Source organism: Serinus canaria, chromosome 3 (genome assembly GCF_022539315.1).
Source record: "Serinus canaria isolate serCan28SL12 chromosome 3, serCan2020, whole genome shotgun sequence".
Taxonomy (NCBI): domain Eukaryota; kingdom Metazoa; phylum Chordata; class Aves; order Passeriformes; family Fringillidae; genus Serinus; species Serinus canaria.
The window spans coordinates 64,527,299-64,546,787 of NC_066316.1; the positions used below are offsets into that span (position 1 = coordinate 64,527,299).

At 41.4% G+C, this 19,489-nt stretch overlaps 1 protein-coding gene across 1 annotated transcript in view; it reads right to left on the minus strand.

The window, feature by feature from the left end:
- Nucleotides 1-9,264: 9,264 nt before the first annotated feature.
- SLC35F1 (solute carrier family 35 member F1) overlaps nt 9,265-19,489 on the minus strand; it is a 227,662-nt gene continuing 217,437 nt past the window's right edge. The window contains exon 8 of the mRNA XM_030236375.2: nt 9,265-13,134. Within this exon, the coding sequence (XP_030092235.1) occupies nt 12,910-13,134 (225 nt within the window). The 3' untranslated portion in view covers nt 9,265-12,909. The remainder of the gene's footprint in view (nt 13,135-19,489) is intronic.

Consider the following 19,489-nt stretch of genomic DNA (forward strand, 5'->3'; position numbering starts at 1 on the left):
CTCTCACACAACCAGAAATCAAGTTACAGCCAGAAAGGCATCCAAAATGAGGAAAGAAAGGCAATGGGTAGCAATAGTGCCTAAGAATAATGGAGAAAAAGATAAACAAGGTTCAGAGGGAAAAGATCATCCTGTAGTCATTGTTGAATTCTCAGAGGCACATCAAGTCTATCCAGAAATGAGTTTTCTTTTCCAAGAGACCTGTTGAGGAAACCGAAACCCTAGTTTTTGGTGTTCTTCAGTTATGATTGTGGGCAGCTTGTGAACATCTGGCTGTGAATAAGTGCAGCCCAAGAGACAGCGAGTGGGACTGGTGACAGCTGTTATTTAAGGTACATCTTTCCCTTTCTGTACAGTCTTACACAGACTTCTCTTCCATTAATTTACTACAGGATTTCAGGTACTAGAGGTTTTCTCTATTTGAAAGGAAATAAGTGACTATCTTCCTTTAAAAAGAACCCCAAAACAACATCCATTTGTCTGATCCCATTTGAAAACACAACACTTCACTGATACACAGCGAGGAGCCTCTGCTGCTGGAGACATTTGTGCTAATTACTTTCCCCACTTCTTATCTGCAGTGGAAGTGAAAAAGAAGTGGAATTGATCTCTTAAGTGCTGTGCCCAAAGAACAACCTTTAAGGAGAAACTACCTTAATTAAAACAAGATGAGCAGCAGCACTTCAGGACAAAACTGCACAGCCTTCAAACAGAGCAGTGGCTTCAGGACTGAGGAGTTCACAGTAATTAAGAACAGAGATGAGCAGCTCTTCCTTGCTCAGGGAAGAGCCTGAGCAAGGCTTAAGTCACATTGTCACCCACAAAATGATGTTAGTGAGACACACAGAGAGTTTAGTCTGGACAAACAAAGATAATCAGCACTTGAGAGAAAGGATTGGGAGCATTAACTTGGCAGACAGTATCCGAACAAGTTTTGTCATGGATAAGCTGCAAAAGGAAGAGAGAAAGTGACCAAGAATTCAAATTCTCCAAGATTTAGAGGAGAGCTGGAGGGAGCACAATTAAGAGCATTCAGAGGATAAATTGTAAAGCTGAGAAGGGCCAAAGCAGAAAGACAGATTTCTATATCTCAGGGGAGCATACAACTGCCAGACTGACAGATTTTCAAGGTGTTTGCCAGTTAAATGTAGGGGGTAGGGGCAGCATCAGAGATGTGTTCATAAAGATCTTCCCAAGGGCTGAGCAGGAGCCATCCTAAAGCTTCAGCAACGTCTGGCAGCTGGGAAGAAGGCAAGGGGATTTGCTACTGCCCACCAAACATTTGCACAACTTGCCTCCAGAAAAGGTCAGCATTTGAAGCTGTCATTGAGTAGTTTCCTGTAGGAGTTTTTCCAGGTGTCCAGATGCCTGAAGGCATCGTCCATCAGGGGATTGAAGTGGGAGGGAGGCATCCAAAATGAGAGAGCTCATTTACAGAGAAACATCACTTAACAGCTCAAGAGAGCAATGCATTTCAAGAATAATTTCTCTGTGCATATTTGCCACAGTTCTGTTTTCTGCTTAAATGCAAAAAATTGCAACCTATAAAAATAGGTTGCTCCTATTTTTAAATTCGATACACAGAGCATCATACATTCATTGGAGAAACTGGTGTAAATGTGGAAATGTCAGTAAGAGCAATGCAGCACTTTTGGCATTAGTTTGCACCTCAAAAGCATGTTTAAACTTTAAAACCTATGTCATGTAAAATAAGGAAAAGGACAAACATATTTCAAATACTTACTCCCTTTGACATTTTCAATTGTGCCCTCTAGGGGCTTTTAAAAGTGTAGGACTTTTACACTCAAGTATATTCCAAGCAGAGATGTAAATATACAGAAAAAGAAATGGTCGTTAAATCATGGCAGGTTAAATTATTAAATCATCTAAGTGACAAGACCCAGAAACAAGCCTTGGCCCTGCCATCACCCAGTATTAGAACTGATCACTTGCATCAGCAAAAAGATGGATGAAGGCCAAATGGGCACACTACAAATGCCACCCAAAAAGATACATGGAGCAGCACTTTATATACAGCTCTGCAAGCATAATAGAAGCATTCAGATCTACTTACATGTTTCTCCATGTGAAAATTCAAAGTCTTAGTCTTTATAAGAAGCAAAGAAAATATTCTCTTTCTTGAAGCCCTGCTGGAAAGCCCAAACATCTGCAGAATGCAAATGAGCACCACCTGCTGTGGCCTCAACAGGCTGAAAAAAATTCTGCTTGCCTCTAGATAATATAAATACAAACAGTTGCATGTTAAACTGGTAAAGTGAAAATCACTTTTGCATATTGAAAAGCCAGGTTCAGCTGCAAGCAAGACCCCTACAGAAAGATTTGTTCTGTGGGGCTGTGGATAAATACCATTGCCTAAGAACTGCAGCAGCTCCCAAGGAATATGTGTTATCCTGAGGACAGCTCTGCATAAACATCTTCCATTTGGGGATTACACCTTCTGCCCTCTTCAGTGGATGGTGAGATCACCTGGGTCATTTTCTGTGCACCACACCTTTCATTTTAATGGAAATAAGAATGCTGGAGCATTTCAGCTCTGCTGTTTGTTCAAAATGCATTAAGTGACATTTGCTGATTGGAGTAGTTCTTGGTCAGTGACTAAAAGCTTTTGTTCAGTGTGCTCTAATATGTTCTGCTTCACTCTTTTTTCTTTATTTGCTTTATCAAATATGAGCATCCTTAGGTCTGGTGTTAAATACTCTGATGCATCACTAGGCAAATGGAGAGGAAGAGATCAGAGCAACTGAGGCTTTACTGCTTTATGAACTCACAGTGATAGAGGTTAAGCCATCACACAATATGCCCACAGAGCCCCAGCAGTTTTTTTCCCTTTATTTCTCTCCTCACATCTTTTCTCCTTCCTGATAAATGAGCAGTGAAAGAAGTGACATGTTTATTTCCTGGCTCTGATGCAATCCAAGTATGAGGCAAGCAGGGGAGTAAATGTTGAGCATAAGATCTGGGAGTCGTTCTTGTCCAGAAATGTTGATATAATAAGAATGATTTATTTTATAAGTCTTAAAATTCTTCCAAACAAAATATTTTGAAATAGCCAACAGAAGGTCCCTGGCATTTCTCATTAGATGAAAGTGTCAGTGGCAAACTCCAGACACTGCTCTTACAGTACCTCAGACACACTTACCAATTGCCATTCAGCTTGTGCAGAGAACAGTCAGAACACAGCCAGTACCAACACGGGGAAATACAGAACAAACAAACTAGGATGGGTTATGGCTCTCTGCTCAGACAAATTAACTATCTTTCATGTTCAGAGATTGCAAACACCCCATGCAGCAATGTTCCCTGATACATTGATAGACTTGTTAAAATCAGTGTGGGGTTGTGGCTATTTGGGAAAAAAAAAAAAAAAAACCAAACAAACAAACCAAAAAGCAAGGCAACAGCAATATCTTGTCTGACAATAGAAATGAAACCCTTTTTCACACTATCCTTCTTGCTTGAGGAGTTTTTCTTCCCTGTTGAATATCTGGGAATGGTTGCTCATTAATGGGCTTCAGCAGTGTCTGCTTTAGGTTCACACACATCCACACAGGCACCCCAAAGTGCAGCTCCTGAGGAGAAGCCACCTATTCTATTTTCACTGTGCTGTCAGGGCATGTCTTCCTTGCAGATTCTGCTGAGCAGGAGGAGAGTTAAAGCCTTGGATTTGGTAGTGTTTTGGAAGCAGGTGAGGTCATGAGCCTCTCTCCCACCCCTCTCTAATCTCTTAAATAACCCAGGGTCCAGGCCATGGTCCCCCTGTCCCAGCCTTCACAACTCATGTTCCTTCTCCAGCCCTTCTCCATCCCAAGAGACTCCCCTCTCTTTCTCTCCCTCTGCCCAAAATCACCACTTTCCTCTCTTTCCCACTGCCACATCTTTACCTTTCACAACCGTGAATCTTCTCCCTCACCATCCCAGGGGGATCCAGGAGACTGGAGCTGGCCTTGCAGACACCTTCTTGTCTAGAACACTTCCATGTGAGCAAGGTGTAAGGTGAATTTCATGTGACTGAAAATCTCTTGGGCTGCCAAAGCCTTTTTTGGGCATTTCTGTATCTGCATTTTGCTCCAAGGCTCAAATGCTGGTGTGGAAGAAGTGTCTTGGCACCACGTAAGGGCAAAAAGAATGCAAAACTCACAAGGAAAAAGCACAAGCTAAAATGGGAGTGCTAGGGTATTGTTTTAATGAATGTGTAACTTCCTGGTATTTCATGATGCACACAGAGTGAAACCCACCAGTATTCCCTTGCCATAATGAAACTCCCGTGCTGGAGCTGACTGGGATGTTCACCCCTCTACAGCAGCAGAGAGAAGCCTGTGCTAGTTCAGCTGCTGCAATTACTTTCTTCAGATCAGCAGCTCAGCACAGCAACTCCAGTTAAAGCAGACCTGTGGCAGGTGCCAGGCTGCTGGCTCTGCAGAGCACGAGCCTGGATCTAGCAATCAATTTGAACTCAAGGAGCTGTAGCAGGGCAAGCTTTCTCGTGCTGCCTTGAGCACACAGCCTTCCTCCTCCACCCAGGGGAAATAAAAGGAGCTCAGGTGGATCTCTCCATCGTCTCACAGAAATGAAAATCTGTGGCAGAGGTGAAGGTAGAGGTTTGGGGCAGAGGACTCACAGTCATCCTCTCAGCCTGTGAAGACAAATGCCAGGTCAGGCACTGTTCATGTTTGCACCAAATGTAGTTCAAAGGAGGCATTTGTACAAGGAGAAAGAGAAGCAGTTATACCTCGGATAAACACTTCCCTTTATTTTTTCTCTCTTTTCCTTTATTTTTAGTGGAATTAAACATTTCCTTGGTCAGACCAGAGGCAGAGAAGCTGGAGAGGAAAACAAGAGCTGCAGAGAGGAAGCCAATCTCTATATATGTAAATGGATCATCAATGCCATCTCTGTTAATGATTTAAATAATTACAAGCTGGAGAAAATGTTGCTTTTTTTTATTGTCTTTTCCATGAGGACAGAATGATGTGGATTACCCTCCCTTGCTCAGTTCAAACAGTACAACTAATTTTGTTGCTGACTTGTTAGAGCCAATGACCTGAAGGGTACCTGTGGCTCATTCTCCATCAGCCCCTCTTCTTTCACCTTCACTGTAAATCACGTGGCAGGCAAATGCACATTGTTTTTTGAATCTCTGTGACTGGTTTCATACCATACTAGTATGCTATTGCCTGAATATCATATAGTAGAAGAGCAGGCATTTTATTTTAATTTTTTTTTTAATATGTCCAGTTGCAATGGTTGCAACGGATTGGGACTGGAATCTGACATTTGTACAGAAACTGAAACTCCTGTTCAAATATTCTGTGACCAGCAGCCTCCGTGTTGAGGCCGGGAGCCCCTTTGGCTGGACTACACCAGCAATAAAGCAGCAAGGTGTTTGCATGCAAGGCCAGAGGGGAGGCAGAGGACCCATACAGTGGGCCAGACTGGGAGAGAGAGGCAGGATATCTAAGGGCCTTGAAGCTGTGAATCAGTTCATTTAGGTCAGTAATACAGAAGGGAGTGTGAGAAACTTGGACCAAAAAGGTGAAGATGAGCTTAGTAGTTCTTCTGGTCACATGGAGATTGGTGGATGGTGACTTGGGGGAAAAAGACTGCCAGAGAAACTGGATAACAGAGGAGTAGGAAGCTGAGTGCTATCCTGCTCTTTTACTTTTACCTGTTTCACTTTCAATCCTTGTTTGCTTTTGTTGTATGTTGTATTAAAGCTCAAGCTAAAATAAAAACTCAAATTTTGCATTTTTCAAATGCTTTGCTGGCTGTTGTAGCAGTACACATCAGCCAAAGTGGTGGTGGTGGATGCATCCACCTGAGGATGCAAAGTCAAAGCAGGTCCTGCAGCACCAATGTTCCTTGTCAATTAGTCATTAAATCAATCCTGCTGTAAGAGTTTTAAATCAACAAAAATGTTGTGTACAGTTTTGTGGGTGATCTCCTTTCTGTTTAATTACAGTGTAGGCTCACAGACAGCGTATGAGGACACAAAGACTCATAAAATATGTGGCTGCATAGATGTGTGACCTATTTATCATCCAAAAATCTCTTTAATGCCAAGAACTGCATTAGATAGTTCAAGCCACTGTTCACAGTGAGTCACATAATGAGGTTCTTCAGATTATTGTTGTCATTAGCCCATTCCCTTCCCCCTTCTCACTTAGGAAGTTCATTTAGGCAAGCAGTCATTTTAAGAACATGCAAATGCTGATTGCTGATTTCTATGGATCTGGCAAGCAGCCAGGCTTCTGTGATGCTGGCTACTATAGGCAGTGGGAAGTTAAATATGCATGACCTCCCATAACGTTGATCCATGGGCTTGCAGGCATTCTGCACCTGTAAAAATCCCAGCTATTCTGCATGCAAAGTGTCTCTGGGTGTTGTCATTGAATCACTTTGTGCTTCAGTGCTCAGTGATCAGGTAAACTCAGCACATGTTCATTATCTCTCTCTGCTTTGGTAAGGTCTAGAATAAAAGAAGTCATTGTTTAATCATAGTAAATCCAATATTTTGCTCCTGAGAAGCATGTACATATTGCACATGGAGGAGCTGAATTCATACTGACAACTTTGCAGTTATGTTAAAATCTGATGAGTTCGCTGCTATCAAGATGTGGGTAATAAAATGCAGTAGTTAATATAAATAATTTATTTAGCAGTAAGGAATTAATAATGCATTATTAAGATCAGGGTCGCACTGGGAAATTGCCTGAGGACATTGTACACAATAAGGAGTCACAAAAAAAGTCAACTATAGCTCAAGGTTATAAATCAGAATCTAAGTAGAATAAAATTCATAAATCTAATAAAATCAGCTTCACCTAGTCTCAACCTACAATTATTTGTATAGCATGTAGGACTGACAACATCTGTGTTCTTAAAGAGATTCTATACATTAGACTATTAATAAAGGGCCAAATTTTGACATCATGAATACCAGAGGAACTTGGGGCATAATTTCCAATTAAAAATGGAACTTCTAGGATAAGGGGAAAAAAATACCCCCAAATAATAGCAAATGTATGTTTTTTACAGCAGATAGAACAGCACAGAGTGCTGACTTTTCACTTCAGACCTCAAGATTTGCTTTGAGCCAGTTTCTTTCCTCCACCTGGTTGCTGTATCAAAGAAATGGTAGCAGGGGCTCTTCCTCACAGAGGGAAATGCTGTGAGAGGCAGCACAGTGGCAGTGATTCCTGCCTGCACCCAGCCAAGTGTCATCACTGGGATCACGGGGCACCTGTGGTGCTTCCTAAGGCTGTGGAAGATGCTCTGAGCATCAGAGCGATGTGGCCTGAAGAAACACTGTGGGCCTTTTAGTGGAACTGAAATACCAGCAGTGCAAGTTGTCTGAGGGTTACCACTGGCTTTTTGTGGCCAATCTGTAGGGGTTTGTCTCCTGGTGGTGGCTCACAGCCAGTCCGTGACTAATCACTGATTAGTGATCCCAGCCCTGAAGAATTAGTATCTTCCATACAGCAGGATCTTTATTAATAAATACCACAGTGCATGAGTCCACACTTCAAACAGGAGGAGGAAGATGACAAGAACAATGCTCTACTGCAACATTGTCATGCTTGCTGCATTGCTGGCATTCGGTATCCACTTTGCAATTGCTGAGGGAACAATGGTTGCACAAGCAGAGGTGTTCTCTTTCACAACGGTTTGGCTTAGTTACTGTTTATGTGACAATTACTGTGTTTATAATTGCAGAGCAAACTCAACAAAACTTTTCTTGCTGTAAAAGCACTTCTTCCTTGTTTGTATTCCATGACATATTGCTGCTAAGCATTCAGCTTTGGGTTTGTAATGTTTTGGAGAACTAGTTCTAAATAAACAAAAACAAAGGGAGACCGGCAGCTTTAAGCTGATTGAGTGTCCTTCAGTGATAAAACGTGTTTTATTTAAGAACAGAAAGATTCATTAATGCCTATTTATGATCTATTTTTAGGGTAATTCCATGCAATTACCATTCATATGACTCAAGCACCCAGGCTGAATTTTAGCCAGGCAATAAAAGGATAATTTTGTAATGCCAGAGAGTCTCTCTCGAAGATTTAGAGGAAAATGCAAATCAACTGTTAGTATGATCAAGCTGTGCACACGAACTCAATTTCTGGAGCTCTGTATAACTTAGGAGACATTCACAGTGGAATATCAGTCATCAACCAGCACATGGGTACAGCTGGCTTTGTAACACCTGGGCTCTGTACAGTTGCAGTGCAGGGAGTGGCTGGAAAGGAGCTCACCACTCTCCATTCCCTTTTATACTCCCAGCAATGTGAGAAAATACTTATGCAAAGTTTCCCAGGGAGGCATGAGACAAAGAGGGATGGAGAGGTGCATATGCTGGCAAACACTCTTAGAAGTGAATGAATACATGTTTATAAAATGCCTTGCTCTCACATACTACGGATCTTCCTTTCCTGTCCATGTGAACTTTCAATGAGTCAAAATCTTATTTTCTTTCTTATCCTAATTCTGCTCCTCCTGACACTCCTTTTCCCCCAATATCTAAACTTTGTCTGCATCCTTTCTTTCCAGGACTCAGCTGGGTGTAGTGTTGCAGTGTAGGGCAGCCTGGGAGAGAGGGCTGGGAAAGGCAGCTGCAGGCACTCCATTACCTCTGCCAGAGAAGCCCTTCCATACCAGACACTTGTCAGATTAATTCTACCCTGATTAATTTCCCCAGATTAATTCTAGACTAATTAATAATTTCTGGAAGGCAGTGGAGAGAGTGGTTTTGTCTCCAAATGAGGGCAGTGACTATCAGGATACCTGAGCTAGCCCTAGGGAAATGGCAGGTTAAGACAGAGGGTATGCAGGAGTACTCTTATCTTTCTGGATGAGTGCTCTGGGGCCAGTCAAGATACTTGAGGATACCTGCTGGCATTTATTCTTAGACACCTTGGAAAGAGTTCTGACTTAACACCTCATGAGGGGAAGAAGCCCTGAGCACAGCGAAAAACTATTCCCTGCAATTCAAGATTTACACTTCTGAAAAATCATTTAAGGCTAAGATAGCAGAAAGGAAACAGTCAAGAAACCACTAACCCCGCTTTCATAAAGCATTTATTTTTTTTTATTTGAAAACATTATACAGGCATTACATTGCCACAGCCAGTCCATATAGGTGCATGCAAATATCAAAATGGAGAAAGATTTATTCAGCTTCTCAATGCAGGATTTGGGGTTGGGATTTTGTTTGCCTGGTTTTGGTTTTGGTTCATACTTCCATCTGCGGTGTCAAGATTAGTGTGCTTTATTATGGCATTTAACAATAAAATCCTACCCATGGGGTAAAATTTATATTTGTAGCTAGCTCAGGAATACTAAATGGTTTTCAAAAAAAAAAAAAAAAAAAAAAAGGAAACGATACTACACGCTTGTCAAAATGTTAATAGCACAAGTTAGCAATCTCTACACTATACATTGAAACTTCTTCTTATGACACAGTGGTGCAAAATTTTCAATTGCTTGGTCTATCGTTGTGTGTTTCGAAACTTTATAGCTGGAACAAAGACCAGGTCTGTCTCCCAGTGAGGGTTTTCATCTGGTATCAGAAAATTCCATCAGTCTTGCTAAGGGCTGCCCAGGACCAGCGGTATCAGAGAGTTTCAGTTTGTTCAGGCAAGGAGCTATGCAGAGCTAGAGACGTCCTACGCACACGGAGAGTAGCTGCCGTTAGATAGCTGAGCCTTTGCTGGTGCACACTGAGGGCTCCAACTGCAGAACACAAGCAGGCAGAAGGAACAGTTTCCTCCAGTAGACCTCAGTTTTTCAGTCAACACAGTCCTTTGTAAAGCTGTACTACTGTTTTCCTTCAAGGTCCATCCAGGACCAGCGCATTGGCGCTAATCCGAGCATCCACCTTGTTTGTGGGGTAACACAGACAGCGAAGCAGCTCTGCTTTGCACATCAAACTCCTCCTGCACCAGAAGCACAGGGGATGGTGGCTGGCTGCAGAGAGCTCACTGAAACATCCATAACTTATTCCTGCACAACAGAGCCTTTCAGAATAGCCTGGCGGCTCCTCTCAGCCACCCATGGATCGCAACCCCTCGTAAGGAAAATCTCCCAGCCCCGTGACCCGGCTGGGAGCTGCCTCCTGCCCAACTGTTTCACAGAAGACTCTAACAAACGTCTACAAGTTAGTGTCAGAAAAATGAGGAGGGGGAGGCTGAAGGACTACAAACATTTGGCTTAAAAATAAATACTAATAAGGAAATTAAGCAAAACAGTTATGCAAAAGGAAGGAACTGTAAACATGAAACACACACGCACACAATCCTCAAGGTTCTCAGACCAACACGGGGACTAATGCTCAGAGAAAGGTATTTAATTGGTACAAAAGGTAGCAAAAAAGACTGAGATGACAGGTGCCCACCAGTGTGCCTCTGGGTACCTGAGGGAGCCATGATTGTAATCAGACCCCTTCTCCTGGGGAATGTACAAAATCCACCTTAAGTCAAAGCTCTCACAGGGCCTGACCCAAGGATCTGACCCTGAAGTGTCAGGTACTCTTTCTTCTGTGTTTTTTATATTTTTTCATTTAGACTTTCCTTAATATCCCCAGAATACAGACTCTGTTTTTCTGCAGAAATCTAATGTGGGTTTTTTTGTTTGTTTTTTTAATCCTCAATAGTTTAAGAAAAAAAAAGTTCAGAAACATGAGTGCTAAAAAGATTAAAAAAACAAAATGCAGGGGAAAAAAAAATCATGCATCTGTTAGTTTAGTACCAAGGCATCTTAATCAAAACTTTTGGGCTAGTTTTGGGCATGATTTGGCAATACTGCAGGATCGTCCCTTAGGTGCAGCAGGGTTGTGGCAGACAGCCTGAACACAGTGGGAAAGAAATGACCTCTTCTCCAAAGTAAGAATAAGATACAGGATACTTCTGCTTTCAAGAGCATTTTGACATTTGCCACTTCATGTCTGTTATGCATATGTAAACTTCTCTCAGTCTGCTGCAGGGAAGTTCCTTCTGTATTAAAGCAGAACAGGACTACAAAAAATGAAATTCATCCTGCTTGGTTGAACTGTGTGACCTTTCCGATATCCAATGTATAGATTGACTTTTTCTTCTTTTTTATATAGAAATAGGTAAGTTGTATTTTTCAAACATGAAGGCCTACATTTTTGCTTGAAACAGTCTTTTTCAGCAGAATAACATTCAAATCAAATTCACCTTCTATGCCCACAAGCAAAATATTCATCAACCATGCCATACACTCCATTTTCAAATACGATAAATGTATACAGACTTTTACAGCACTGTTATGTGCTTCTTAAACTCCTTCCTTCTGAAGATCCTGAAGTGTTTTAAAATTACTTGGTCCCATAGCACCTCTGTGAGGTAGGTAAAATTTCATTATTTCCATATATACTGTTTGGGAAACTCAACCACACAGAAGGTAAGTCATGCCCAAGGATTTACGTAAAGATGTGGCAGATTGGTGAATAAAACCAAGATCTCTCCTAAATTCCTCACCTATTGTTAGACACAGGAACACCTCGTCTTCCTTAATTTTAAATTACAAATAGATAAAGGATATTTAAATAATGATTTCCTTGTACTGGGCTGAAACAAACATCCAGGCAGAGATGGATTTTTCATGGTGACGACTAAGATCTTCCCCATTCTGGTAAGGCTCCTGAGGCAGAAGTACAGTTGTATACAGAAGTGTGGAGCACACCCTTACTAATTTCACACATCCCCAGGAATGTAAGAAAACTGTTGAATTCCTCTGCTTGCTTCACAGCTAATGAAAAATAATTGGCTGCACCCTGCCAGTAAAATGCCTTTGTGCTACTGCAGCAACACCAGCAGATGGTCCAGTCTTTCTGCTCATGAATTCCTCCCTTAATCTTCCTGATTTTTACAGTCTGTGGCTTTTGGTGAAAAACTGACACATTTCTAAATAGCTATTGTTAGAACAATGAACCATGGGAGACTAAGCAAACTGGAAGAGCAGAAGGCACCCTCGATGCACTGAGTATCTAAAATAAGTGCCCAGATCCACATGATATGTCATCTTTCCGTGGAGAGGTACAATACATAGGAAACTAGAAAATGTATTTTTCTTTCTACAGGTTAAAATTTTAAAAGTAAGAAACCTGTGTTGAGTCACAACTACAGAGAAATTGACTCCCTGTCACCTGATGCAGAACCTTGGCCACTAGGAAATCTGCCATGGATCATAGAGAGGTCAATGCTTGAGTACTTCACTTCTGCAAATATAGAAAGGCTAAAATGCTCACCTTATACCTATTCCTAGAATAGAGACGGATATTGTAAGTTGTCCCTTCTCTGGATTCATGGATCAGATTACCTAGAAAGGGCAACCAGACAGAGAGCACAGAAGAACTCATTGTACTTCCCTCACCAAATCCAAGGTGCTAGCAAAAATGTGTCAGGGGGTTGTTACCACGACTAACCCATCTGTTTTGTGCAAACAAACAAATTTTTGAGAGAAATTAACAGTGACTGCACAAAGAGTATTTGCTGTAAAAAGGCATTTTTTCCACAGCTGGTGCGGTTTAGGCATAACATCACTCTCTGTGTGTAAAACACCCTTCTATTAATCTCTTGTTTTTTGTTATTTCATCTTACATATTGAATATCTTTCACAGGTAGTTTGGCATTAACTGATTCCTACACAGCAGCTTGTATTGCAAACGTGCTGCTCATTTCGTAAATGAGGGACTGGCATCTCCTTGCAAGGAACACCCTGGAACAAATAATTTGTGTTTGTATGAGCTTTCCTTATTTGCTACCTTGCAGCTCACCAGTGTAACTGCACCTGGTAAATACCTTTCTCTATGTACAATACAGAGATAATGGACATACGAGCTCCACTGTCAATAGGTGATCAACAGCCCTGGGTTTAAGCAACTCTAACGTGAGGCTCCTCTTCTGTCTCCTGCCCCAGGCTGGTGTATGTCACCGAAGGCTCCATCTGGCTGCTGGCTGGCAGGTCTACAACAGGTCCAGAGGGGTTTCGGAACTGCTTGTACACCCGAGGATCCTGGGCTACGTAGGTGGACGTGGAGGAGTAGAGCATCAGCCCAACGAGGATCGTGAAGAATGACAACAAGTAAAGTCCTGAAAACTGAGCAGAAATAACAGCAGAGTCATTAGACACAGCCCCAATTACCCTGAGTTCATGAAGGCACAGATCCTTGTTTTGGCATGCGCTGCACAGAACAAACTCCCTATCACTTGGATGCTGAATTTTTATGGGAATGACTCTTTGAAAGTTAATTTACTCCCACCAATTCCCCTGTCCTCTATACACAAGACCCTACTAGTTAACAACTAGCTAACTTCCCCTGGGCCAGGCATGTTAAGTATTGACTTGGGAAAGCTGAGTTTTAGTCACAGATCCAAAGCTGATTTTTTTTCATGCTTTCAGACAAGCCAGCTACTTCTCTGAGTCCAAGTTTCTCCAGCTGCGGTGTGAGGTACCATCATTTACAGTTGTCAGACAGGCAGTGGACAAATCTGAATTCAGTTACAGCTAAACCACATGTCTGTGAAGTTAACATGCTGCTAGAAATATTAAAATATAATTAAATAATAATTTCAGAAAGAATTTTAAATATATACACACATACACATACCTATATATTTATAAATAAAGGCACTTAAAAAACTACCCTGTCTGCAGTATCTCTTGCTTGTGAACAGAAAGCAGGTGCCAGAAGATCTAATGTGAGTTTGGACAGGATGAACTTCAGCTGTGAAACGTGCTCTGGGTCAACATCATGAGGTTTGAAAGTACACATGGAGGGCAGTTAACTGAAAGCTCAAGTACACATATTTTGGCAGACGGCTTCACTAGATCAGAGGTCAGCCTGAATTTTTTGACATATACAGACTTGTGTCTGAACTAAAAATACAACACAAAGAACCTTTCTGGCAACTCGTTAGCCCTTGCAGATAAAGCTAAAGGCAAAGACAGGGTTTCAAAAGCACAGACCATTGGGTACTAGCTTCACATACTGGCTTCTGGCTACAGGGGACATAAAAATGGCTTTAAGCCCATGTGACTTGTCTGCTGATCCTAGACTGCAAGTTATTTCTTCATGCAAGCTCTGTGTGAGAAACCATGAAGGACAAATTGCACAGCCACCTTGTTAAGGATATAAATGATTTGTATTCAGTGGAACTTCCAGAAGTGCCTGTATTCTGCAGCTGTCAGGAAGCTGTACCTGAACACCATCAACTACTTGCAACCTGCTATTAGCTGCTCCATGAGGTACTTCAGGATTTTATGTAAAGGTGTCTGCAAGTCTGTTTGTTAATCCTGACTGACTCTGCTTTGATGGATGCCCCATTTGTTTCCTCTGGATCACCTTGGCACAGCACAAAATAGACAGAATGGATTAGATTATCTTGGAATTTTTTGAGCAATTCCGCTTTTTATGCTTTAAGGAATTATCACTGTGGAGAAAACAAATTTTACTTAAACTAAATTTGTAATGATGTTAATTTGTTGCTGTTTCATAAACCTACAAAACCTCCGTCCAGCCTCCTTCCTGAGTAAGCATTTGGACTTTTTACAGAACCCTCAGTATCTCTGAAAGCTTTGGTCATATAACCCATGGTGAGATGTCTGAGTCTGTGTTTCCCACATCCAGTGTGCATGTTTGACAGGGAAAATACCATATGTGGAAAGTTTTTAAAGCATGTGAGAAGGATTAGAGGGTAGGAAGAGTTTTGCTTTTCATCAGCTTTTGGTTTTTAACATGAGGGCCACCAGGCCCTCACATGTTGTCTGGCAGCACAATTTGATGAAAGCACCCAGCTGTCACAGAGCCATAGAGCCACTGCTGCACTGTTGAGCCTCACCCAGCATCTTCTGAAGGACTCCATCCATGTGACACAGCTCTGATAGGACTGTTTAAACTTAGATCTCCCCCAGGTGGCAATCAAAAACAAGTAAATAATTTCAAACTTCTGGTTGATTTCTCCCCCTCCATTTTCACTACAATTTTGTTCTCAGCACTTTCTTTCCCCTCTTTCACTTTGTATTTGAACTTGAGCATCACTTGGCAGCAGTGAAGCTGACTAAGCTCAAGGAAATCTCAGGAGCCAAATGCATCTAGATTCCCATCCCTAGTTTCCCACTGTCCCTTATTCCCACCTTATGCTTGAATTTCTCACCCCAGCCAGCCAACTGGCTTGGCCCAGAGTGCCAGCCAGATCTGTGATTGCCTCTTGTCCTGCTGTGAGGAATCTCTGGGGCTTCCAGCAGCTAAATGTGCTTTGTTTCTTGTTCTAGGAGCTATCCAGACAAAGTCAATTCATTTTTGCTTTGGTTCATGGCTCCAGCTCTACCATATCCCCTTTCTCCTGGCCATACCTCTCATTCCTCTCTCAGGGGCTTCCTGCCAGTGGGTTCTTTTGGCTGACAATATTCTTTCCATGGTAGTGTCCTCCCTCATGGCAGCTCTCCAGCCTGGGGGAAAGGTTTGGGCAAGCTGGGGAAATCTAAACAAAGATCTGTGAAACATTTGTCGTTGGTATCAGTCCACATCTAGTTCAAAGAGACCTGGAGTCCGACAGTCCTATGACAATTCCTTCCTTTGTGCCTTCCTTAGAAACAAGGTTCAGGCTGAATTCATTTGTGCAGCAGCTCTCTGCAACACTGAAGTAGAAAGGTAGATAGTGAGGTTAATATAGGAATATGTACTGAAGTACATGGCAAATTTCTGGTTTTTTGCCAAACCCTGTCGGACTGATCCAAACCCCTTTGAAATAAATGGGTACTTTCCTCCTATCAAAATAGCAGTGAATCCATCAGTGCAATGGAAAGATGCAGACCTAGTTCCCAAAACCAAAATTTGTTGTTCACTGTAACATGCTACTCAGACTACAGCTGAAATCTGCAATTTATGGAAGATAAGATTTCTAGGCACAGTCTACTACTATGTAGGTTTTGGAGGTTTTTTTAATATTCATCTGCAGACCTCATCTACTGAGATTTGCTATTAATAGGCAGGAAAAAGAAACACATTCAAAACCAGAGGAAATAGCCATTCCTAAGAAATTAAGTGAGGGAGGATCACTTTTCATTGCCACTCTCTATGCAACTGCAGTACCAAACTGTAGGTTTTTGGGACGTGTGTAATTCCTCTCTCTGCCTAAAAAGCTACTTGAGAATGATACTGTGCTTCATTTTACTGACTTATCCTTTCCTACAGAAACATATTTCCTCTAAGAAAAAAAATTTTTAAAATATCCAGATTTGTATGCCTCCCAAAATCCTTCCCTCCATGCTAAGCAGGATAACTGCTCAAAGAGTAACATGGTGAAGAGAAACTGGTTAGCTCAAATTAGCTAATGAGACACACCCTAAACAGACTAAAAGTCAACTCATGTTTCTGTATCATTAAACAGTTTTACTGTGGATTTTGTATCTACATTTATAGGTACATATGTAAACTTGCTCATCCATGAAGCTTACTGAGAGACCAGATGACTTTGTGGTGGGGTCACTGATCTAATAGTCTTGAGTCCCTGGATTTGATTTTCAACCTGTGAATTTATTTTGTGAATCACTTTGATAATAATAATCATTATTATCAAAGAGATAATAATAACACTTGGTTACTGAATAAAGATGAGTTTATGGAATAAAAATGGGGAATAGGGATCCTCTGAGGAGAAGGCAGAGAGCTCCTTTGCAGGGAAAGTGTTTTACTTACAACATTTCAGATTTCATCACCGACACGAAAAGCATGTGCCAAAGCTTTTTTGCCAGTCAAATCAAATAGTTAAATCAGCTCTACAGATCTGATCATGTCTGTTCTTCTCTGACATCTGTGTGTCTATAAATGCTTCCCCAATCAATAGTATTCTATATGGATCATACAATGATATTCATAAATGTTAAAAAATTATGAAAACACAAAAAAGTATCTTCTCTAGACACCATTTAGTACCTGTGGTAAAAATAGCCTACATTAAACTAACATTACCTTTCAGCGTGTAAAAGGCACATCTTTGGTGCCTGTCAATTTGGAGATAAACACAGAACACAAAACCTAGACAAATATAACAAGATAACATGCTTAACAAGATTGGGTCAGCCTATCAAAACAAGCACAGATTCTGGTGAGTGGACATTTCTGGTATTTATCTGTGTTGTTCATTAGGAATGCAGTACTCGACTGGGTCTGCTCAGTCAGGTCCAGCAGAGGAGCTTATGGAAGCACATGGCTTGGCTGCAGGAATAGGGGCATCACTCCAGAGTGTGCAACTGCAGAACCCCACCAGGAAAACCACTGCAGCAGCGAGCTCCAGCTGATCACAGCAAACGTAAGGTGAAATTACTCCTTCTGTTATCTATGCACAAAGTCTTTGACTCTAAAATTTAAAGAAAAGAACCCAAACATATCTGCAGTGCTACATACAAGTATAGTTGAAGTTCACAAAACAAAATTTATCTTGTATATATATAGCATTTTTATGGCAAGCGAATCAAAATTACGAGTAAGTCAAGCATCACAAGGTTCCTAAAATAAAGATGAGTATAAAGGCACCTGAAAGTTTAGTATTTTTAAAAATCCAGAATAAACTATTAAACCTTCTAAAATTTACTCCCTACTGGTTTTTATCCTCTACTTTTTACTGTGTGTCCACGTGAAACTTGTCTTTCATTTATCCTGAAATCACTATGGGTAAAATGCTTCTACTATTTCCTCTTGAGACATTTATGCTTTAAAGTAATTCACTTGGAAAGGTGGGAGAAAAGGAAGCTTCTTAATGGGGAAACGAGTGCATCTGATTTCATTGTCTTGAACAGTGATTAGACAGTAAAAGGAAAAGAAAAAAAATGGAAAGAAAAACTATTTAGGAGGTAGCAGATTCATGCCTTGGTCTGGAGAGAATGAGCAGTTCTTCAGTACACAGGTCATGAATTTAGAAAAGAAAGCATGGAAAAATCACATAGAAAAATCAGCATGGAAAAATCACATCTAGCAAAGGCTGTGCTGACTGACTCCTGCAGAGGGAATCTGCAGACAAGTAGTTCTGGCTGTCACAGATGTCCATGTCCACACTACCACTGACACCACGGCAAAACAGTATCCAGAGTGACAAAATGAGACAGATGTGAGCCTGCAGAAAAGCCCACACAGACAAAGAAATTCAACGATTTGCTAATTTTGGGTTTTCGCTCAGCCATCATGATAATGATCTTGAACATTATTGCAGTGGTTATGAAAATGCTAATTCTGTTTTACTCAGTCCATTGAACTGGAAATAGTTGCAGGAGCAGACTATTTGAGCTGCAGCACTCCAGTGCTCCATTTGTATTTCAAAACAGCAGCCACACACTGAATCTCTTCGTAGGTAGTATGAACTCCAGTTCCTAGTCTATGGCAACTCAACTGTGCTTTTCAAGTCTTTAAAAAGGTTTTTTTTGTTATTAAAGTACTAACTGAAAATTTATAATTGTCATGTTTCACATATTCAGTGATAAACTATGAAATGGAATAACTACTTTTTTCTCTACCTCATCTGGCAGTTCTCCACATTTTGGCATAAATGAATAAAGAAATCAGGTCCATTAATTCAAGTTTTAAATCTCAGAGAAAAGTGACTTCCTCACAATTACTCTGATGAAGAGGGGTAAAAATGGTCATATCAGGTGGAATTAATCTAGTTCCATATTTCTGCTGGGACCATCCATGCTCTCCAGTTCCACTACCTTCTTCCTTCCCATCAGTGGGTCTGTGCAGTGCAGTGAACTCTGCTTTCCAGGCTGATTCAGTTTGTAGCATGCACTGCACAGCCCATCAAAGCTGAGGCCAATAGGTGTTCCTTCACTGACTTATGGCTTTTTCCCCTGGGTAATTTCATACATGAATACCTGAGCAGGCTGAGTGAAGGGAGTTAAAACCAAATTTCTCTCATTATCTTTTATATAGCAAACAGACATTTCCACTCTGATAAATTGATCAAGAGGCTTCTTTCCACAATTTTCTATTTTCGCCTCCAACACAGCAAATGAAGCTCACCGTGACCAAGTGCAGAAGCTGCACTGTGGGATGCAGACACTCTCCAGCCAGCAGCAGCACCAGAAGGCTGAGGGCTCTGAGAGCTAGTAATTCACACAGTGCTTTCACTTGCATGGCTGGATGCTGCAGCCATATTACTTTATTAATAGCAACAGGAGCCAGCATCCCAGTCATAGCTCGCAGCGCTCTTTGGCGACTGCCTTGGATCACACCCAGGAGGATCTGACTGAGTCAGATCAGTCTTGGATCAGCACTGTGACTTGAACTACTGCTGACTATTTTTGTCCCAGCCTATGAGGAAGATACCTCTTTGGGATTCAGAGCTTGATCTGCTCGTCAACAGAAACTGAAGCAACCCCCAACAGTGAAACACCGTATTTTGTAACCCCAAATGGCACCACACACCAGAAGGGTTGCTGTGAGTTTTCCAGATTGCAC